The sequence below is a fragment of the Filicampus tigris genome, chromosome 5 (genome assembly GCF_054856515.1).
Source record: "Filicampus tigris isolate MCC_2025a chromosome 5, RoL_Ftig_1.0, whole genome shotgun sequence".
In the NCBI taxonomy this organism is placed as follows: domain Eukaryota; kingdom Metazoa; phylum Chordata; class Actinopteri; order Syngnathiformes; family Syngnathidae; genus Filicampus; species Filicampus tigris.
The window spans coordinates 7,149,997-7,173,816 of record NC_141221.1 but is presented as its reverse complement, the minus strand read 5'-3'; the positions used below and the strand labels follow the sequence as shown (position 1 = coordinate 7,173,816).

Here is a 23,820-nt window from a genome sequence, read left to right as displayed (position 1 = left end):
CCGTCCAGCAGCTGCAATACCTCCAGTAGAGTGCTGCCAGAGTTCAGATGAGAGCGCCGAAACATGAGCACATCAACCCATCCTACATTCACCACATTAGTTTCCCATCACCGCAAGGATCAAATATAAGGTCTCTTGCCTCGCTCACAAATGTATCCATGGCAATAACCTTAACAAAGGCACGTAATGTCTGTCCGTCTGTCCGTCTATCTATCTATCTATCTATCTATCTATCTATCTATCTATCTATCTATCTATCTATCTATCTATCTATCTATCTATCTATCTATCTATCTATCTATCTATCTATCAGTTGGTGGGTAAAGATCTTCAGTAGTTACACTTTTGCGACATTTTTATTTGGTGTGCTGTGCTAATAATTCTAATAGCAAAATAAGTGCCTTGGATCTCCAAGGTTTGAGGAGCACGGCTCTAGAATCAGAGCCTCGTCTGTAACTGGATGCAATACTGCCTGTGTGCAGCAGATAGCAGCAGTAGCTGCCCTTTCTCCCCTAAAGACTGTCTGAAATAGTTGTGAAATTGCTCATACTTCTCTTCCATGAACTCCAATTAAAAACTGTTTTAAAACCAAAACATCGCGTCACATTCAAATATTCCACTTTTCATTTTGATTTTTTTTTTTTTTTTTTTTTTTTTTTTACGGAATTGCTCAGTTTTCGCCTTAAACTCCAGCCTGGATCACATCATCTGTTGTCTGCATTGATTGAAATAAATACCCTTGTAAGTGAAGGTGAGAGAGCAGAGCGCAACAATCCGGCGGAGTGAGATGCGAGTTGGAAGAGAAAAAGAGAAAAAAGGGGGAGCAGTTGGTGGACCAGCGCCTCTTAAAGTGGGAGAGACCTCCCGGGTCTGACGTATGAGGCTGCTACTATAAAATCATTCACGTCGTCACCAAGCTCAGATGACTCTCGGCAACAGTGAGCGCGCACGGCCGTCACCACCGACACACACATACACACGCACGCACACACCACACACACACCCCCACACACATGTAAAACAGTACGCAGCGCGCGCCCAAGCGCGCGTCATGCGTCCTGAAAGTAACTCGCCACCTCGGCCAGAGCGCGCCAGGACGCACGGGATGAGCACCGGTGCCGGTACCGGCAGCGGCTGAGGGACAGCCAGCCTCTCACTCCCGTGAAACCTCCCCGAGCTGGCTGCATGCCCTCGCTGCGCCGCCCCGGGAAAGTTGCGTTCAAAGTATGGATTACCTTCCCGCCAGAGGCAACGACAGCGACGCCACCTTTGGGTACCCACCCGGGGCGGAGGTGGTGGCGGACTGGCTGGGCTCCGACAAGAACAACAACAACAACAACAACAACAACACCGGCGGTTCCGTCTCCTTCCCGTACGTGCAACTGGGCTTCCAGATCGTCACCTCGCTGCTGCTGGGCGCGCTCATCCTCTGCTCCATCTTCGGCAACGCGTGCGTTGTGGCGGCCATAGCCCTGGAGAGGTCCCTCCAGAACGTGGCCAACTATTTGATCGGATCCCTGGCCGTGACAGACCTCATGGTGTCGGTGCTGGTGCTGCCCATGGCGGCTCTGTACCAGGTGTTGAACAAGTGGACCCTGGGCCAGGGGATCTGCGACTTGTTCATCTCTCTGGACGTGTTGTGCTGCACTTCGTCCATCCTGCACCTCTGCGCCATCGCCCTTGATCGCTACTGGGCCATCACGGACCCCATAGACTACGTCAACAAGCGCACCCCGAGGAGAGCCGCGCTCCTCATCAGCGTTACCTGGCTGGTGGGCTTCTCCATCTCCATCCCGCCCATGTTGGGCTGGAGGAGCGCCGAGGACCGAGCCGACCCGGACGCCTGCATCATCAGCCAGGACCCGGGCTACACCATCTACTCCACCTTCGGGGCGTTCTACATCCCCCTCATCCTCATGCTGGTGCTCTACGGGCGCATCTTCAAGGCGGCCCGCTTCCGTATCCGAAAGACGGTGAAGAAGACGGAGAAGGTCAAAGGTGAGCGCTGCTTGACTCTGTCCCCCGCGGTGCTCCATAAGAAAAGCAACGGGGAGGCGGGAGGCGGGAGGCCGTGCGTCAACGGCGCCGTGCAGTTCGGCGACGAGGCCGAGTCCCTGGAGGTGATGGAGGTGAGCGGCTCCAAAAGCCACCTGACCCTGCCCAACACCCCGCAGTCGTCCTCGCACGAGAACCTCAGCGAGAGGAACTGCGGCGCCAAACGCAAACTGGCGCTGGCCCGGGAGCGAAAGACGGTGAAGACGCTGGGCATCATCATGGGCACGTTTATCTTCTGCTGGCTGCCCTTCTTCATCGTGGCCCTGGTGCTGCCCTTCTGCGCCGAGAGCTGCTACATGCCCGAGTGGCTGGGCGCCGTCATCAACTGGCTGGGCTACTCCAACTCCCTGCTCAACCCCATCATCTACGCCTACTTCAACAAGGACTTCCAAAGTGCTTTCAAGAAGATTGTCAAGTGCAAATTCCACAGGCCGTAAACACAACGCGCGCGCCGCTTCGTTAGGTACACCTACTACACCGTCCGCAGGCGTCCAAATGCAAGAGCTGTATCAGAATCAGCGTCTTATCTCAGTTTTGGTATGAACCATAATTTAATACTGTGGTTGTAGTTTGCAGTGCATCACATTGTGTGCGTTAAGGAATAAAAAAACAAAAAACAAAACACCAGCCAGCTGCTTAGCTTCCACCGTTAGCTGACATAAAACTGTAAAGTAAAGGTTTTTGTTTAACCCTCCAGTTGTAAATTTGAACAATAGTACAAAAAGGACTGACACTGATACTGTCAGGTTGTACTTATTGTGTTCATTTATTCATTGTTATTAGTGAATCATTTATATTTCACCCGTTCATGTAATGGATTTATCCCTCATATTTTTATATCGTTTGTATATACAGTAATTCTGCCAGGGACGAATTTCATTTAACCAGCAGTGCTAGTTTATTTATTTTTTTTATATACAAAAAAATAGCTTTCAAGTTTTAACTTTAATGTATTTACTTTTACTTTTTTTTTTTTTTTTTTTTTACATTTATTTCATTTATTTTACTCGCAATTAAATATTTAATATAATGTATTAGTTCACCATTTATATTTCATATATTTTAATAAACAAAATCACAGTTGGCCAATACCTCTCTTTTTAAAGGCAGATGTTTTTGGGATACAGCTCTTGAATTTGTGCAAGTGTACCTAATAAAGTGTGCCCGGAGCACACAGTGAAGAAGTCGTGCTAAGCCACATTTTTTTTTTTGGGGGGGGGGGAGTTACTCAAACGACAAGAGGATATGTTTACTGACAGTATGGAGAGTAAAAAACAAACAAACAAAAACTCTAAAATAACAATTCAAATGCACAGACTTGAATTCAGGCTCAGTCTCTGTGTGTCACGAGGCCTCTGGTGAAAACAAAACAAGGACTCCTCGTACGTGCGTTGATCTAGTGTTTGTGCCCACTGTGTTTGTTGCCCGTGTGCAATGGCGCCCCAGTGTTGCCAAGTGCTCTCCATCCATGCATTTCTGTCACGCAGGCCGACATCACGAGCTTTGTAGCACTGAAACAATAAAATGCAATGCAAGTCAGTCCTTATTAAGCTAACTCGAGTCCATTTTTGTAGTGTGTTGGGGGAAACAAGGAGAACAATGAGGCAGGCTGGTTATTAACTTATTTCTGCTCATAAATCTTCATATACATCACGTGGCATTTATCTTGTGCAGTGCAGCTTGGGGAGGGAAGGGCAAAGCAACTTATTATGCGGATGATGATGATGATGATGATGATGATGACGATGATGATGATTACGACGACGATGATGATGGTATCAGCGGCGAGTCTGAGGCTGGTCTGCAAATGGACACAAACAGAGCAAAGGATTTTCCGCAGCTACTGTATTTACGACAACAACAACAACAACATGAAGACAGACAGAATGGATGTGTTGTTGTCATCATAAAACACACAGCGGGCACCACATTAGGTACACATGGACTGTTCCTTTGTGAAGATAATAATAACGAACACTGAAACGCGAATGTAGCCTTTTATAAACGACTCTATAAAGTCAAAAGTGATACCACATGACACAGTATAATGCAGTACCTTACTGTAGGTGAATGATGACATTACTACTACTATAACCGCCTCTATTATTATTACTACTACTTCTACCACTACTACTACTACTACTACTACTACTACTAATAATAATAATAATAATAATAACAATAATAATGAAATATAGACTTAAATACAAAAGAAAAAAATTCAACTTGAATTTAAGGTCATGACAATAAAGGAAAAATATGCTTATAGTATAGTTTTAAGTATAAATAATAGTTTTTGAAAAATGCAATAATGCTTACAACTTTTGAAAGAGTCTTGGAACAAGTCCATAACGTACCGCAACAACAACAGCGGCCACAACAGCGAAACAACAAAGATGGTAATGGTATTGTTTTTATGGGGCAAGTAATAAAAGTATAAAATATACAGGTACTGTATGTTGTTGTAAAAAACAGAAACAAAAGAAAGCAGGTCTTACTGTACAAGTACTGCAATATTGATAGCGAATTAAAAAAAAAAGCTAATGATGACCATTAAAAATGATTAAAGTACAAGGCGATATCCTTTATAAAATATAATGGAAAAGTCACTAAAGTTGAAAAAAGGGTAAATGTTTTGTGTTCCAAGTGATTCATTCTAAAAGACTGTCCAATGACATTTCAACCAGTGTTACAAATATTAATGTCGCTCAGCACCACTTATTGAGAGTTGTTTGTAATATTTATTCAGCAACTAATTAGGGACAGCTCTCAATATGATGCAGCGCAACTCTACACAAAACTACAACCCTAAACACATTGTTAAATTAATACCTGACATGACATATACTGAGGCATTATTAGTATTTTAAAATTGTGAGATGCACGTGTTAACCACTTTCCACCATCTTGCACGCCACCAAGTATAGCACTACAATAATAATGATAAATGAGAATATGCAGGAAACCTCCACTGGCGTGACTCTCGTCTCTCACGCCCAACCCGGCCACAAATCCACTTAGAGCTGATGAGAAAATGTGGAAGAAGGAAAGACAAGTTTCAGGAAGAGGCCCCTGCTTATAGGTGCACAGGCCTCACAGGGCGGCCGGCTGATTACTCAGCTCATCGCCATGGCAACAAATCAAAGCCAAGGCATCGGGAGTCAGCGACAGATGGAGGGAGGGAGAGAGGCGGGGACAGACAGGAACACCAGACAGCATCACAATGTAGAGGCGACACCTGTGGCATATAAACAATGGTGAAAGATGGCAGAGATGACGTAGAACAACCCAATTACTGGTCAGTACCTTATTTACACCTGCACACTTAAAAGAGACTAAAGTGAATGTTCCTTCAAGGGACCCAAATCCGTAGCGGCTTCATTGGCTGTATACAGGTAATTATTGAACTACGTGTTTATTATTGTGGTTGGAGAACTGCAGGGCATCATCAAGAGAGCTCCTTTAATATGTTTGGTAGTGATAAATAAGTCGAAACTATGTAATGATGTGGCTGGTTAAAAATTACCGTGTACAGTACGGGTAATCAAATCTTTTCTTTTTTAAAATTAAAACACACAAAATTACATACATACTGTATTACTAAAATATACATATACATTGTTCAGCTGTCATGGCCAGCAAGCTAGCTAAACACTATCAGAAGCACTGACCTATATTTACAACCTAATATCTGTTCCATGATATTGAATTAATTTGTTCCCAATAGTCTAGACTCTTCAATTCGTAGCATTTCTCTTGGCTGCACTGTTTCCGGTACTTACGTGTGTATGGGAGGATTTTTTTTGTCCAATCATATTTCAGACTTTATGGGCCCCGTTTTCATGTCTAGCGCAAGTCTAGCGCAAAGCACAAGCTAACTGCGTGAATGCTTTTTGATAAAGTAAAATGTATTGTGTAGTTTGGAGATAAAGGAAAGAAAGTTTGTCAAAAGGTGATTTTCATTGCACTTTGACACATTTGAAGTGTGTTTCAGACTCTTTATTAACGATTACTTTCTTTCAGAGAGGACTTTGCTACGCTAACCAGTAACCACACTGATAAAAAATATTTTATCCCTGTAAACATTACTTCAATTTCATAATTATATTCACTACAGTTTTCTCTGTTATCCACATTACTTTAAAAAAATATTACTACTTGAATTTTACCTGTAATGTTTATAAATGACATTATCTGGTAAGATTTACTCAGATTTACTCAAAATGAGCTTTGTTTTACAACTGTTTACATCGAGTTAGGTTGTTTTCCCACATTGTTTAACCACAACTTTTCGTTTCTTTTGTATATTCAAGATCCTGTAATAATTGAAATTATGTAATTGCAAGACAGAAGTAGTGATTTTTTTTTTGTTTTAGTTGTTTTTAGCTAAGATTTAACATAGAATTTAACCCAGTCCAGTTGTAGTTATCAGCAGAGGTGTCAAATCCAGGTCCAGAAAGTAAACACCCAGCCACAGTTTGGCTAGCTTTAGCCACTGGTGCTTTTACAGGAACTCCCCAAGACACCTAGGGCTAAAGTCAAACTGTGGCATAGCTCAGTGGTAGAGTGGTCAGTTCCCCACTCAGAGGTTGTCGGTTCAATCCCTGGCCATTGTGACCATGTCAAAGTCTCCTTGAGATACTCAACCCACAATTGCTCCTGATGCTGTGTTATCAGTAAGTAAAATGAGGTGCTTTGAGTACCAAAGGTAGAAACTTGCTGTACAAGTGACAGTCTATTTACTTGTTTTTACTTTCTGGACCTGGATTTGACACCTCTGGTTATTAGTAGAAAATAATAAATATGAATAAATAGTATTTAATAATTCTTGCAAAAAGTAATTCTTGTTTAGGTAACTGAGAATATGCATAAAATGTACTTAGAATTTCTGAATGAATAAACGTTACTAGATTTTTTCAAGTATACATAACTCAAATTTTTTTTACAGTGCAGCAACAACCTCAAATATAGTTTCTAATTATTTACTTTTAATGAAGGTAATGGGCGATGGCAATGTTCTTTTTGTTCTTCCCTCTTTCAGGGGTGTCAAACTCCAGTCCTCGGGGGCCGCCCTCCTGCATGTCTTACGAGGTTTCCTCGTCCAACACACCTGATTCAAACGATCGGGATCAGGATCCTGCAGAACCTGCTGATGATCTGATCATTTGAAACAGGTGTGTTGCAGCAGGGAGAGATGGAAAACAGGCAGGACAGGGGCCCTCGAGGTCCCGAGTTCGACACCCCTGTCACTGGGTGGTGGCAGTGACATGCAGCATGCCCCAAAGTGCTCATGGGGTACATTTATCTCAAACCGGTGACCTGCAGCCGAAATGACGACAGCCTCGGAGAGAGGTCGTGCATGGATTTTCCGGCATATTTTCATTTTCCACTCCAATGAAAATACCATTCAGATCACTACCATTTCGGTCTCCGTGAGGTGAGGGATTATCATTAATATTAAACGGACCAACTACCGGTACTGTAATATTGTATCTTTTATGATGTAGGACTGCAGTAATCCCTCCCACTGGGATTATTAATGTAAAGTAGGTAGGTGGCCGCATGGCGCTGACGCAGGAGCCCCTCGTTCACCCCGACCTCAGGGAATTACATAAAGAGGTCCCACTTGCAGGGATTACAGGCTTTGTTTGCTTTGTACTACCCTCCAGCCTAAAAGAAAACGGGAAAAACATTTCTGGCCAAGATAATAATTTGCAAACGATCAATCAAATATTATTAATATTAATATTATCAATAATTAATTGTATTAATTATCTGAATTGTCGTGTCAAGAAGGGCATGAACCAGCTCTCAGTCTGCTTTGTTACATTTGAAAGGGTAAAAAAAAACCAATGTAAATAACCATGCTTGAACTTCACCAAGAGAACAATAATCCAAAAAATCCAAAGTAAAATAAAATGAATGAAAATTAGGGTCTGACTGATGATTTCTATCTGTTGTAAAGTAAAACCAATACGAAAGGACAAAATCATGCCAAACTGCTTAATGAGCCTGTATATCACATTTTTTGTTGATGTAAGTTATTCATAATAGTTTTTTTTCTTGATTTCATTGATCAGTCAATTAATTGGTTATCGGAATTTTATTCTGCCACATATCGGAATTGGTTTTGGCCTAAAAAAAATCCATATCAGTCGGGCCCCAAAAAAATCGAAAAGTAAGCAAAGCAAAAATACATTGCTATATTAATGCTGAGAGTATTCAGGACAGACTCAATTCAACTCAAAACACTCTTAGCACACCCCACCACCTCAAAGTTAATCGCTAAGGACAGTCTTTCAGATATATCTGACAATCATCACACCTTTACTGACTTTGAGGGGAAACGCTGAAATCTGTCCCGATTGTCAGTATGCGTGTGATGTACCCCGCTGAATTTGTGCGCCTGATTGATAAATCAAAATGTAACATTGCTTGTGTCAAGTTTTCACAACGAGTTAAGCGTGTCTGTAGATGTCTACGTTGCTACTGGAAGACAAAGTGAAATTAAAAAACACATCAGTCAGTAAGAAAGAGTATACTGCAGTTTCTCCTTTTTTTTTTTTTTCCCCTCATAGAAAATACAGAAAAAGAATGTTGTTTTTTTGCTCATTTATTTTTATACCAAAAAGATGGAGCTGGACTGACACTATTTGCTAGTGCTACACACACGCGCGCGCATACTCGTAACTGTGACAGAGGGCAGCCATGCTGCGCTCAAGGACAACAAATAAACAATGTTTAATGCAGCCAGGCAAATGGCGCCAAACATTCCAAAGCACAACTGAGATGAGAAGGAGTGATTTTTCAGTTTCATTTTCAGTTAACAAATAACCCAGGGGTATAAAACAAATTTTTTCATGACAGTGAATCAATATGAATTTTTAATCGGCGCCTCATATTATTACAAATTCAGTGCACATTAAATTGATGGAGAAGTAATTGAAATGACGTTTTTTATTTTCAGCGCATTGATGACTTACAGGTCCATATCATACAACAGTGTTTCCCAACCAGACCTATGGTGTGCTGTGGGGTATGTAGAAAGATTTAATATTTTATTTCCAAGGGGATAAATATGTATTGTGTGATTTCATAAGCCGTTAATAAAATGCTATGTGTGGGCTTGAACACGTTTTCCAGGGGAGTCTTTTGTTCCTGAAAATGTAAATACCTGTTTTGAGGGGACTCATTCAAAAGCTCGCCCCGGATCATTTTCTAAGATTTCATATTTTTTATTTTAATACATTTATATTATACATTCATTTTAGAGGCAACATATAATTTATTTTTAAGATTCATTTGAGTTAAAAAGAAGGCAGAAAATGCTAACATTAAGAAGATGAAATAAGATGATTTTCATTGAACAATCAGTTGTGTTACGTTCTACTTTTAGAGTATCATCGACACGAATGAGGGAGGGAGTACTCATGGAGTGGCGACAGAGTTTGGGGGTACACAAGACAAAAAAGCTTGGAAACCAGCGTCATACCACATAATCAACACTAGGACAGAGATTTGTGTTATGAAGATGGAAATAAGTGTCAGCTAAAACAAACGAAATTGTTGCACACTGTGTGCTGTCCACTGAGTGTTATCTATTTTCTATAACACTTCCTCAAATTAAACAAAAAACATGGATCACAACACAGTATGCATTTGAGCTTCAAGAAAAAACTCCCACCACATTGTGTGACGGCAAGAGGTACTCAAATGTAATCGGAATATTTATAAAGACAATGAACGTGATAATTGTTATGTTTTGCCACAACAACATTAATAGTTAAAGATGTCAAGTAAAAAAGAGTGACTTTATTATCAAAACTGGGCATACCGCCTATGACGGACGCCCATTTTGGAGGCGATAAACGATAGACGGGAAACTTTAATAAATAGTCGGACTAAGCATAGTCGGAAGCCCATTTTTTTCCCCGTCTATGAAATCATCTATTATTTATAAAATGAACCTTCTTTGATTTTTGAATGCATTGAATCGTGTCAAAGAGTGGTGGTGCAAATACAGTACATCCATGCACTCACTTGCAGGCATCAAATCAACCCCCACGATCTATATTAGTAACAGTGTGACGTCTGGAGCCAATGTATCACTGAATAACAGCCTCAAGCATTGGGATGAAAGAGTTACTTTGGACTTTTTTTTTCTACCTGGCATGTGAATCATGCTCGAGTGATGAATAGTTTCCTATGCTACGGATATAAAAAAAAACAACAATGTTCCAGGACGTTCATGAAGATACAGTGGAACCTCTGAAGTAAAAAAAATGGAAAAATAAATCCCATTGGAAACAATAATGTCAAACTCCATCATAAAACCTTTATTAACAGCACAGACCATGGACACTATTTTCGGGCCCAGTGCAGGTCTAGCGCAAAGCGCGATCTGAATGTGCGCAAGATGATAATAAAATAACTAGTCAACAATAACCTATTAAATTCATTATATATTTACAAATGTAATTTCCACTTACTCATTCAACTGAAACATGTCAAATTATTTAACTTACTACTATTTTTGATTTGATTGTTTACCAAAACTCAATCAACAAATGAATGACAAAAATAAATTAAAAAGAGAAAATAAATGCATACATTTTAACCAACACCTGGAACAAATAACTACATTAACGAAGCAGATATCACAGGACTCTTAAATGCTCGGTGGGCCACATTAAAGAACGCAGTGACCCGTATTCAGCCTGCGGGACACAATTTCCCCCTCCCTTCATTAGGAACGTCTTAAATTTATTTACAGGGTGCTTCTAATATGGGCTGTGCAATGTTAGCTAGAGTGCCACACAGCCAAAAGTTCCGGGTTAGAATCTCTGTGGTGTTAGGCAGTTCTCCTCTTCCTAGCGTATGTTATCTTTAGCCTGCTCAAGTTCCTCCCACATTCCATACACGTGCATGTTAGGTTCACTGAACAATCTAAATTGTCCACAGGTGTTAAATTGATTGTGATTGGCGAGTGGTCCAGGGCATACCCGGCCTCTCGCCCAAAGTTAGATGGGATAGATTTCAGCTCACCAGTGACCCTGAACACGATATGCAGTATAAAATGGATGGGTGATTCTCATATTTCCAATAGGGTTGTATTTCTATATTTATTACAGTGTTCTCCGTCAGACATACTGGACTAAAAGTGGGCAGTGAGTGTTTTTCCTCAAACACAGTCTAAAGTGGTGCTTCCCAAAACAAGATTAAGTGGAAAAATAAGTCACTGTAGGTCTTTCATCGGCTCGGGCAGCTTTGATGCGGTTTTTGGTCTGTGGATGAGAGACAAAGACATGACGGTGAGGAAACATCGCTTGGCTTATTGCATCATCTCCATCGCTCATCATCATGCATTGTCCATTGCCAAGCGTTAGATTTACTGCCTTAAAATGAAATCGGCTGACATGCGCTGCCGGCTATTGCGGTGCAGTTTTATGTCCTGTAAACAGGTTCACTTAACATGTCAGCTTTTAGCTTCAGGGCATTACATATAATTCATATTTTTTATGTTTCATTTCTTTCATTTCCTTTTTCTGTTTTTGTTTTAGCTAAAGTTCACTAATCCATGCTTTTAGTGTTTATAAGATGGCGGTCATTACGGAATGCTTAACATCCTGTTTTTATATGTGTGAGTGTCCTCTGAGCCGTCTTTCAGTCATGTTGTTCTGGCTGCCAACAAGACGCTGATGCCGGCGCGGTGACACAAAGTGACGTCAATGCAATTTCAATGAGAATCACATAATACAGTAGCTGGAGTTCTTTTCTGGTAGATACAGTATTTTATATCGAATACAGAGCAATTATGTTCTCATGATCCTAATATAATAGTGATATAATAATCGCACGACACAAGGACTTGATATTGAAATTTGTTGCCAACACTTTTGAATTTTTATCAATTCAAATCTACTTTATCTTCCCTTGACCTGGTCAGTAGGTTGGGCAAAGGTTCAAAGCCACTTTCAAGCCACAGCCAAATTACATTGTCTGATTTACTAGTATGTCAAAGGCCAATAGGAAAGCAGTGCTGCATTGACTTTTGTTGAATCCATACACTGTTGCTACAGTGCTTTCGTGGTCCAGTTTCGGTAAAACAAGAACTAGGGTGTGCAAAGTGTATAATAACTAAAATAATTATTGATCAGTACGGTATTTTAACATACGCATGTCAGCAAGACATTTCATTAAGAAAACTGGGAACTGTTTTCAAAAACTGGATAATGTGTCTTTTTAAATAAAAAAAAAATAGTCAGTAGTTTGCTGTGGGACTGTTATCTAACATTTACCTCAGACTATCAACTTTTAGGAGGCGATAAAAAAAAAAAAGGGGGTTGGGGGGCTGATGTTCAGTAGATTCCTCAGTGGGTGTCCTTTTAGGTGTTGCTTTCCCACTTTCCCTTCAGTGTCGTAAAACATCAGGAAGAAAATCACAGGGGTCATGTTTTTCTTCATGTCTTTTTATGTTGCATTTTCCAGAAAGAGAGAGAGAGAGAGAGAGAGAGAGAGAGGAACTGATGTTTAAGTATAGCAATATGCTCCACATAATCCACAGGATCCACATAATAAAACAGCAAACAGCCATAAACATTAACATTTAAACAGTGGGCTTGGTGTTCCATCATATTTTCTTCTTGTTAAATATTGAAGATGGGCAGAGATGACGTGCCCTCTAGTTATAATTCTGTACATCCGCTTCTTTTTTTGGGGGGGGGGGTGGTTTATCATGTATATTATCAGTGGAGCACGTTCAGAGATGTCCTCTATGCCGGGATGACAACTATTTACACAGAGGATAATTTAACAATGATCACTTGCTTTCTTATGGAAGAAAGTGTGCATTAAAGCGGCAGGCAGTCTGCCTCTTAATGTGTGCACAGTCCACACAGAGGCAAAAAAAAAAAAAAAAAAAAGACTGTGAACCAGATTTTTTTTTTTTTTGTATTAGCCTCATTGTGCGGGCTAATGTTAGCATCAGAGGCATCTGTGGGGTACTGGCTTATACTTGTCATCAAAGGATGAAATCCTCAGTGTGGGATAATGAGAGTCTAGGCTCAAGGCTAAGTTGAAGGAGATGAGGCGTAGGTGTGCATAGTGTGTATAGGAAATTCATGTGATATGGATAATAAAGTACGCATTCCGCTACTTGTTCCATACCGAAACCATGTGTTGGATAGGGAAATGCTAGGCCTCCGCGATCAATCGGGGAGGTGATTTGCATCTGCTCATCACAGCCTGATGTATACCGGAGTGATATATTGAGCAAAAAATAATTTTCTCAGCAATTTTCCTGTGAGTTTTCTGCCCCAAGAGTCCTTGGCATGAAAATCTATGGTTTGATTTTTTTTTTTTTGTCTCGTGAGGTTTAAAACTGACCTTGCAGCTGTTACTTGAGCAATGTGCTGAGGGTGGCCAATCAAAACGCAGCCTCCGTTCACATGATTTCATGATGGTGGCCCCACCTTATCAATAAAATGAGGAGCAACATCATTTCAACAGTGTCTTCTGTTTCATTCATGAAATCGGATGAGGCAGTGCCTGGCACATATGGACCAATTTCGTTTTGTAAAGTAGCTGCTAATAACTTTGCTGGGGGCGCCATATTGAAGTCATGTAAACTATTAAAAATAGTACTTTATTTACTTTTACTTTAGTACTCTTAGTAGTTAGTAGTACTTTATTCTCCTTCCTGAGCCTTACACTCACAACATGCTGGTCTTTTGGTGGCTAACAGACCTAAAATGAAGTCAGCATGTACTACAGAATTCTCGATTTGGACTCCAGTGCACTCGAATGCCCAACCCACATACATACAGAGCTGGCCATTCCGGTCCGTCTATCCGCCTATGACGGACGCCCAATTTGTAGGTGATAAACAATAGATGGGAACCTTAAAAAATATTAATGGATTATAAGCATAGTTGGAAGCCCATTTTTTTCATCTGTCATCATCTATCGTCTATTTTCGCGGTGAGCCATCAATAACCGCGGCGAGGTTTCCGGCCAAGGGTTCTGGGTCCTAAAAGGAGACGAATTTAGTCCGGCCGCGGTGAGGCTTCTACGCCATGGTGAGTCTTTCGTTTCAAATAGCGCTCAGTGGTGGGGTGGGGGGTGAGTGGAAGTTGGTCGAAGTTTGTAGACGGAAATTCAAGCCCGTATAAAATGATCGGCGGACCGGCCTGCAGGCGATTACTATTTGTTCTGGCTGGACAAAAAGTTGGATAGACGGACGGTTGAAGGGTGGCCCGGCTGCAGGCGGAAGGCGATAAACGGACCGGGACATTTTGGTAAAATGACCAGCTCTCCATACATACATACATATATACTGTATGTACATACTGTATATATAATGGGTAAAGCGCCCCAGTCCAGAGGTTTGTCATGGTTTCAGACAATAAAGACGAATGAAACAACTGTACTCATCATCAACTATATTGTTTTTATGTTTTTAACATATATTTGGAAATATTTTTATTTTATTTTTACTTTATTTTCCATTTTTCTCCAAATGTTTTTTTTTTTTTTCTCAGCGTTTTCCCTCGGGATGCTGTTGATTTTTATGAATCGAAGACTTTTAGGACTCTTTTGTTATTTAAGGCTTACATACTTTGTAACCCAACCTGACATGACTTGATTCCCTGCTGAAAAAAAAAAAAAAATTCAAAAAACAAAGCAAAACAAAAATCAGCAGAGAGCAGCATAAGTGCTCCCCAGCACAACCAGCATGCTGGTTTTGTTTTGTTTTCGTGCTGGTCTCGATGATGCCACCAGCTACCAGCAGGGCGACAGCAGCGGTGAAGTGAAAACACAATAATAGCACTTTTGCCAGCCAGAATCAATTGAGGGTTTTAGTATCTTGCGTTCGGTGTCTTTTCAGCGTGTACGGCATGTAAAAAATTGTTGGACCTTATACAATAAGTGCCAAACGCGTAAGGTTTGCGATGCTCATACTCCTGTTGTGTTCTTTACATCTGCCCAAGTGCCTTCTCCTGCATGTCTGTGTGCGTGAGTATGTTGCCCGTTCATTTCTGACTGTCGCTCGTGGGCTTCAGCAGCCAACCCCGTGGAAAAGACTCTTCATTAGTCTCTGTCACAGAACGTTTGCCGCGGCACATCTCCACAGCCTGAGAGCGCGCTGACACCTCGTCATGTGTATGCAGAGTCTCTAAAGGAGGCCAATTAGATGCCACGGGGCTTATCCTATGATCCTTTGGCCACGCCATTTCAAAGGGGGATGAAATAGGACATGCAACCGTGTGTGTATGACTCGTATGCATGTGTAGGACAAATTACAGTATGTCATGAGGTGAGTAGTCATGCGTCGTAATCTGTTCAAACAGAAATGTGTGTGTGTGTTGTGTATGATCAGAGAAGATAACATTCAGGTCAAACATATTTTAATTAACAATAGACACGCTGCTGTGCACTATTCATGATGATGGCGTGATGTGAGGAAATGTGGCATGAAGCAATGTGTGATCCCGCCAGTTAGCCTGATTCTGCGTTTTTTGTTGTTGTTGTTTTTTTCCCCATTACGTCTCTAGCACTTTGGAAATTGTATGTTTGTGACTTGGATGACCACAATGATTGATTATTAAAATCAAAATTTAACCTTCCAACATTGGTGCACGATTTCCATTAAGTGTGTTTAGTGTAAATTAGGGCTGTCAAGAGATTAAAAAAATGAGAGATTAATTAATTATGATATGCAATTAATTGATCTAATTAATCTATTTTTAACCTCACTTAAAAATTGCAGGAAAAAAATGTCTGTATGCATATATCTGTGTATTTATGGTGTATATCTTTTTTTCAATTACCCAGTCATTTGCCACCTCGAGGACCGGTTTTTCGCATGTATCAACCAAGTCCCTGGTTTCTGTTTTCACTTGTCTTCATCTATGTTGACCGGCCTGCAGTTCATCGCTATTCGCTTGGCAAGATCATTCGTCAGCCCGTCAGTGGCAGACTTGCTCATACGCGGGCTGTTCTTGAGTCTAGCTCGGCGAAGAGCTTTGCAATGGCTCGCTACATTAGCGTCTTTGTTGCTATCATTAGCTGTAGCTTTAGTCGCGGTTGGTTACTTGGCATTTCTGTGGTAGGCTTGAACTGCTTCTTTGGTAAGCAAAGTCCTTCTTACAAAGAAGGCATGTGACTCTGCATTTACCAGTAGTGCTGTCAGGGCGTTTTTTTTTTTTCAAATTTACCATTCATCAAACCAACAACTCTCACATGCTCCTCCATTTTCACGTCTTCTCTCTGCTCCTGAATTTGCCCTCCCACCTACACTAGGATCCTATCGGGTTATGCCAAACGCAATGACAGCCAATCAGTGTCCACTTCAGGGTGTGACATTGACTATTGTTTTTTACGCCCCAAACAACTCAAGCAGAAGCCCCATGCATCAAAATGGATACAGAACCAGTAGATTAAAAATGAGATTAATGCGATTAAAAAAAAATAACGCTTTAACTGTGGCTGTAATTAATTGATCGCAATTGATGCACTAATTTGACACCACTAGTGTGAATATAATTGTATATAAATAGTATACAATTATAATGTGAACAATATATTTATAAATGCTTTTATAATACTTTCATTGAATTAGTCGTACTTTCTATTATTCTTATTTTGTTCAAGCGTTGTAATTTCTCTCGGTTTACCTTTGCTGTTGCTTGTTTGCAACTGGAATTTGAGTTTGAAAAACCTTGCTCATCCTGTAGTTTGAGATTCGAAACCCCAATCAGACCGTGAGGCAGATGTACTTGTAACTATTCCACCTTGCTGCCTACTGTACCATTTTTTAGTAAAATAAAGATAATCATTTTTGTCAGTGCACAATTTGTTCTTGGCAAAGAACAAATCCAGGTCAGAAAACTACTTTTACAATTGAAAGGCCAAGAGAGTCTTTGGAAAAAGTGCATAAAATCATGTTTTTTTTAAAGTCTTTTTTTGTTTGTATCTGAAGCCTTTCAGTGAAAGAAACCATCCACTCCCTCTTTATTTTCCATTTTTCACTCCAAACCTTATTCTGTTTTTCCTTCCTCTCATCCACTTGCCATTTAACGGAAAAAAAAAGACAGGTCAGTAAAGAGTAAGGCCCACTGGCTGGCTGTCTGCCCCGAACCCCTGACCTTTCTGGACATGTTGTCTCTTTCGGAGGCTGTCGGGTGAAAACTCACCTTAAATAATAATAAGTCCTTTGCAAGTTGAACGCAGAGAGCCAGAAGCTACCCAGGAAGAATTAAGAACATTTTCTTTGAATAATGTTACACGAGAGCAGAGGGAGCTGAGCACTCTTACTCTTACTCTTACTCATAAATGGAGAATATTTTTGCTGAGATACCCTTTAGTGAGTTTGAGTGTCTTGGAATATATTCTTTGGGCAATGAGCAGAATAGTACATGTAGGTTGTGGTTGGACACCAGACGGCACTCATCGGTTCAGTTACCGGCATGCGACTCTTTGATCCTTCTATGATTTTGGTAAATAATGAGTGTTTTATTTCAAATTGTTTTTATTTGAGTTAGTTTAGTTTCTCAAATACAATTCTTAATTTGACAATTATGGTGCTCTTTTATTGAATTATTAATTATTTGCTCCTCAAAATATGCATCACAGCCACCCCTGGCACCACGATTTATTAAGCTATTCGGTTAAACCATGGATAAAGCCAAGAAATAAAAAGTTTCTCAAGAAAACAGAATAGCTAGAGCCCTATTCTGAAAAACTAGCATCTGTTTGCTCGGCATAAAAATGCTTTTTTTTTTGTAGAATCTAATTGATAAATGCAACACAGAGGTGTTGTTTTTTATACTTATAGGTAAAAGAAAAATGCAATATAATGAGGGTTATCATCACTTTTGATACAAAACGGTTTTGTGACTTTTTTGTGTGAATTTTTTGTCCGCGTGAGACAGTCCAAATCAGTTTCTTCTTCCACCCTGTCGAGGACAATCAGGGCACAGTAATTCGAGACATTACTGTAATTGGCAGAGTGGAACTTGGTTCCTAGGTGATGCAGTGCTGCCGTCACAAGGAAAAAGACAATCGAATCATTATGAGCGCTTTTTTAATGAACTGATTAAATTAGCCAGTTGTGGCTTTGAGCAAGTGCCATTGATTTGCAGTTTGGACATATAGGAAACACAGAACATCTCCAGAAGCCTCCAAAACTACCAAAAATGTGAATGTACAATTTTTTGATGGTCACTTTTTTAAAAATAGACGCTATTCTGTTGTTTGTATGTAAAGTGCTTTGTTACAGCTCTAGCTGTTATGAAATGTGCTATATAAATAAAATTGTATTGTATTGTATTGTAGTCAGTGAAAATACCTTGCACCTTTTTGGGAATGAGTTGTGAATTATTATTAATTATTATTATTATTATTATTATTATTATTATCATTCAGTAAAATGTTGAAGTTTTGTGTTAATTATGCCAGGATGAAAGGGCTCAATAATGTTATCCACAAAGTGGGGATCCAGTTTGGTAACCAGTGCTATCTCAAAAAGACAATAAAATAATATTAATCAAGCAGCAGCTATTTACCACCATGTGACTTTGTGTTTTGTGCATTGAACTGATCTTTCATTTGCATCTGACATGGAGCTGAATGGTGAGTGGGGGATGAATGTCGGGTCACAGATAATTCCACAGTTTATCCTGCGACCTCGGGGCCTCATTTGAATCGTTGCACAGTCGAATATGAATATTACAATCATGAGATGGCAATGGGGGTTGAACAAGCAACATTTTTAATCCTGGTGTTCTTTAGTACTGAGGTCATGTGACCAAGATTGATGACGTCATTGCACAATGTGATTTACATTAGGCCATTGGAACCTGGCTGGACTTGGCCGTTTCGTGGACTGCTCATTTTGTTGTTGGTCTGTTTATTGCTATTTTTCAAGATTGTGGTTACCATGACTAAATGGTGAGTGGTGGGATCACATTCAGATGAAATAACAAATTGCATGCACGTGACCATGTGTACGGATACCATCAATTTTTTTCATTTTTAACTGAATTTTTTCATGTAGTTCCATTTCTATTTCGATTGTGTACAGCAACGGTTGTCATAAATATCTGCATTGCATTCATTATTTGGCACATGCAAAGTGTGCACACACATGCTAATCTGTGACTTTGCGTGCCATGAACTTTTTTTTTTAGTTTATGGGAGGGGACGGGTTGAATGACTAAAGATTTTTTTTTGCACTCAACTCTAATGTAAGGAAAGTAGAGTCAAATCAATGACACCATTGATATTTTATTGATAACATTATTAATACTATATTTGTTCAGCACATTACAGCAGTCACCAACCTTTTTTTATGCCACGGACCGTAATCATACTACGTGCCGTACGCATGATAAAAGTCTGGGTGAGATCAATGGCTGTATGCTGTCCCATCAGCAAATGGAATTTTCCTGCAGCACAGTTCATGCAGTGTTTAAAGCATTCGACAAGTTGAAAATACGGAAAAAGCCAATATTGCATGCCGTTTGAATACATTATATGAATTATGCACACAAACTTGCTACTAATGGTGTATATGATCTTGTGCACTTTATTTGATTTGATTTTAAAGTATTTTAAATGAAGCTGACCTTTCATTGCACACCCTAACTCGTCTCGTTCCAGCAGGAAGAATAATGATGAGCAGTGATGCATTTTCACTCCCCCCGCCCCCCATCCCGAGGCCCCCCCTCCTTAACATTACATCTGAATTTCAATTACAGATCCTCACTGTCAGTCTCCTGAGAGGAAAGGAAGACTCAAAGACTTGTGGTGCCTGTGGAGGATTTGGCATTTAAAAAATGTCAATTTCCCCAATGAAACAAAAACAGACAGCTCTGTTTGGGGAAAAAAATAAATAAATCTGTTCTGTTTACCGGAGGATTTCCAAGCTTGGAGGACAAGTTAAACTCGACAGAAAAAATGTCATCTTGTCAAAGTAGCTTCAAAGTTTGTTATGGATGCTTGGACCAGCGAGCATTCTGAAAGGAAGCAGCAGCAAACAACAGGGATCACCGGAGATTAGCATGAAAGTTAACATAGTATCAATTTTATCAGAATGGGACAACAGCTGTTCTTTATGAAGCAGTGGCGTATATCACTCGATAGCTTCGAGTGACTGTACAGGCGATGTGGCTCGAATGCGCAATGACGCACTCTTTGAGGGTAAGCCAAGGCCAAAATAACAAACAAAAATACATTGAGTGTTCACCAACCTGCTATCTAAGCCCTATGGGAAGAAAAAACAAACAAAGATACATTCACTTAATCTAACTTCCTAGACAAACAAAACTGGAAAAAACACTTTAGAAGCGATGAGAAACTCTGCTCCTCGAGGGCCAATATCCTGCATGTTTTAGATGTTTTCTTCCTTCTGATTCAAGTGATCAACAAGCTCTGCTGAAGCCTGACAACAATGTGTGTGTGTGTGCGTGTTTGAGGAGGGAAACATCTAAAACATGTAGGACGGTGGACCTCGAGGACCGGAGTAGCGAAGCCCTGATTTAAAGAAAAATAGCAGCTTACCCTTCCTGCTTCATGCTCTATTTGCAGGTGGTAAAGAAAAAAGTCTCAATCAAGGAAAAACCAAAATAGCTCACCAATGGGGAAAAAAGAGTCTAAAAACGAAACAAAACTACAAAACTAAGCCCCCTCCCACTCCTATCCTTCCTGTCCGTGGTTCAATAAATGAAAAAGCTGGAACATCCACAAAGTGCAATGCAGGGATCCAGAGAGCGATCTAACACAATAAAACTTCCAACTGTGCGTCATTCATCATCTTTTTGACGTATGTATGTCCGACATTGCAACGGCACTCTGGACGCTTGCTCTTGAGTCATTGTCCTGTCACGGGCGTAATATTGCAAGAAAATGGTGTTCACACTGACACCAAGAAAGAAGGCAGGAGAACAAAGCTCCACCACATCAGCAGTTTCACGTGGTCAGCACTCCTATTAAAAAAAAATAATAATAAAAAAAAATCCAGTTGGGAGAATTACCGGAGCTGACAGTGCCCCCACCCCTCCAAAAAATTGAAATAAATCATCAGTGTCCAGAGATACAATAAAGTTGATACAGCAGGCAGGCAAAGCCAGCCGGCAGTAGTAATTGCATTTGGCAACGCTAATCACAGCAAAAATGTAGGATGGCCAATTTCATCGTTGCAACGAAGCGTGCAGGCGATTGGCATTCCAGAGCAGAGGCTGAACTGGAATCCTTCATCATCATTCATCATGAGGCTCCCGCCACGCTGATGGAATATGCTAACACGTGGACATAAGAATGACAGTCAATAATCCTGCGCATAACTGGAATTCTTGGAATGTTCTCTCTCTCCTAAAAGCATCTCCTTCTCGTCCATCAGTTAATAATGTGACCAAAAAGGTTTGTAAAATAAAAACCAAGCTGCTTTTTAATGAGAAAAAAGTCGAGGCATTATGATGATATTATGAGACTATGAAATTTTACAGAAAAAGGAGCTGTGGTTCACTTTTACAATAATGTCATTTTATTAGGACAATAAGTTTAATATTATAAGAATAAGGTTTTACTATTATGACGCCAAAGCTGTCATTTTATAAGAAATAAGGGTGTAATACTGTGACAGTAAAAACGTTTGATTCTATCAGAAAAACGGGGTAATACACTATAACACTAACTCGCAAAGGATTGAGTCGAGGCAATTGGACTGATTCTTGTTTGCGGAAGATGTTTCACCCTTAATCCAAAAGTTTGTTCGTTCTAAATTTTCTCCCCCATACAGTACGCCTGTGGAGGGTGTGTCCCCTGAGTGTGGTCGCATTAGAGTTGTTGTTGTTGTCATTTTGAGGGAAAGGGGTAATACTATAAAATAACCAATTCATACTATAAGAATCAACTTGTGATTTGAAGATGAAAAATATGTAATATTAATAAATATTTCGTTATTATTACAATATATTTATATATATATAATATTTTAAGAATCAAAGGGTGTACTAGACTGACAATAAAGTTTAACGATATTTATGAGAGGAACGATAAAGTTACTATAATGATACGAGAAAAGTCATCTTCCTCTCAATGGTGTTTTCCCCAAGCCAGGTACAATAAGCAATTGTTTGCAGTGTGAGGTAACAAAGCTCGTCACCATGGATACAGCATCATCCTGTGAATGATGAGTGGGCCTCTTTGCTTTCTAAAAAGGAGCAATTACTGTATCTAGTGACATCAAACACAGGCGACAGCATTAAAAAGCAAATAGTTGCAGGGAGGAGAATTGGACCATTTGTGTGTGACAGCTGGGGATTGTTAATTTATGACGCACACACTCAAGAGATAAGAACAAAATGCAATATTGTACGAATAAAGTTTTCATTTCAGGAGAAAAAAAATGGACATATAATTTGAGAATAAAATTATATTTGATGAGAGAAAAAAATGCATTATCATGACAACATTGTTTAGATTTTTTTTAATATTCTACAAAAGTGTACTAACTTATTTTATTATATATGTCAAGTATTATGAAAATAAATTTAGGATTTCATGTATTTTTTTAAAAATATGACCATTGTATGATATATAATAATAAATAAGAAAATGTGCACTACAAGCAAGAACTTTGGAGTAATTTGGAGTAATAGTTGTAAACAAAGTATATCAGGCATAAACTACTAGTTATACTGCATGCGGAATAAGTGTGTAATATTATCACAATAAAGCTGTCATTTATGGGGTGGAGGCATAACAGGGACAAAGTTTTATCACTATGAAGGTATAATAATAACACATTATAAGAATTAAGTCATCATTTTAAAACTCTCTGGTGCTGTACACATTTTTTTTTTTCTTGTATAACTCACTGAGAGTTGTATGGTAAGTTTAGATACAAGCTACTCAAAGGTCTATGAAGTAACATGCGGTGTGCCTCAAGGTTCAATTTTAGGTCCCTTATTGTTTCATTTATATATGTAAATTAACTGTGTCATTAGGAGGCACGGAGTGAATTTCCACAGCTATGCTGACGACACTCATCATCTCTGTGTCTCCTGATGACACCAGTCCAATGAGTGCTCTGTTATAATCATCCTGGACATCAAATCCTTGCTGGCAGAGAACTTTCTCTAGCTCAACCAGGACAAGATTGAAGTTTTAATCATCAGTCCTGAGCCGCAGAGGGAGACACTTTTAACCAAAGTACGAACACTGTCTCTACATCCTTGACCTCTGGTAAAAACCTGGGTGTTATTTTGTTTTGTTTTATTCCGCATATCAAAAATTGAACAAAAATAAGTGTTTAGCACTTTTAAAGTCATGTACCTTGAATTGTATTTTTGTATGAAAAGTGCTATATAAATAAAGTTCGGTTGATTGATTGATTTTATGACAAAAAATGTGCAATATATTAAGAATAAAGTTATCATTTTAGAATGGGAAGACGCATAAAGTTGTCATATTGTGACAAAAAGTGTTAATATGAGAATTGGATATTATTTATTTATTTTTAAAACGGTAAGGGGAAACGGTAAAAGGGTCAGAAGCCTTGAAAGTATGCGAGCCAGGCGTGTAAAAAAATGATTTTAGCACGAACGGGAGAATATGGCCCTAAGACTTTTTTGTTTCAAAGTAGCTGATCTTTGACCTTATCAGAATGGCCCTCATACTCCTCCACAGTAATTGGGCTTATTCAGACGGGACAAGCCGCTTGAGGCAACAACAGTTCACCTGAAGGGGCCTAAGGCGGTGAAG

At 39.8% G+C, this 23,820-nt stretch overlaps 1 protein-coding gene across 1 annotated transcript; it reads left to right on the top strand.

Annotated features, from left to right (window-relative positions):
- The first annotated feature begins 936 nt into the window (after window positions 1-936).
- On the top strand, window positions 937-3,610 carry htr1aa (5-hydroxytryptamine (serotonin) receptor 1A a). Its single transcript, XM_086032070.1, has one exon. The coding sequence runs from the start codon at window positions 1,227-1,229 to the stop codon at window positions 2,490-2,492; it is 1,266 nt and encodes a 421-aa protein (XP_085888196.1). The 5' UTR covers window positions 937-1,226; the 3' UTR covers window positions 2,493-3,610.
- Window positions 3,611-23,820: the final 20,210 nt, after the last annotated feature.

Excerpts from the sequence above, each read along its gene's own strand:
- htr1aa (XM_086032070.1), top strand. The coding sequence starts at position 1,227 with ATGGATTACCTTCCCGCCAGAGGCAACGACAGCGACGCCACCTTTGGG.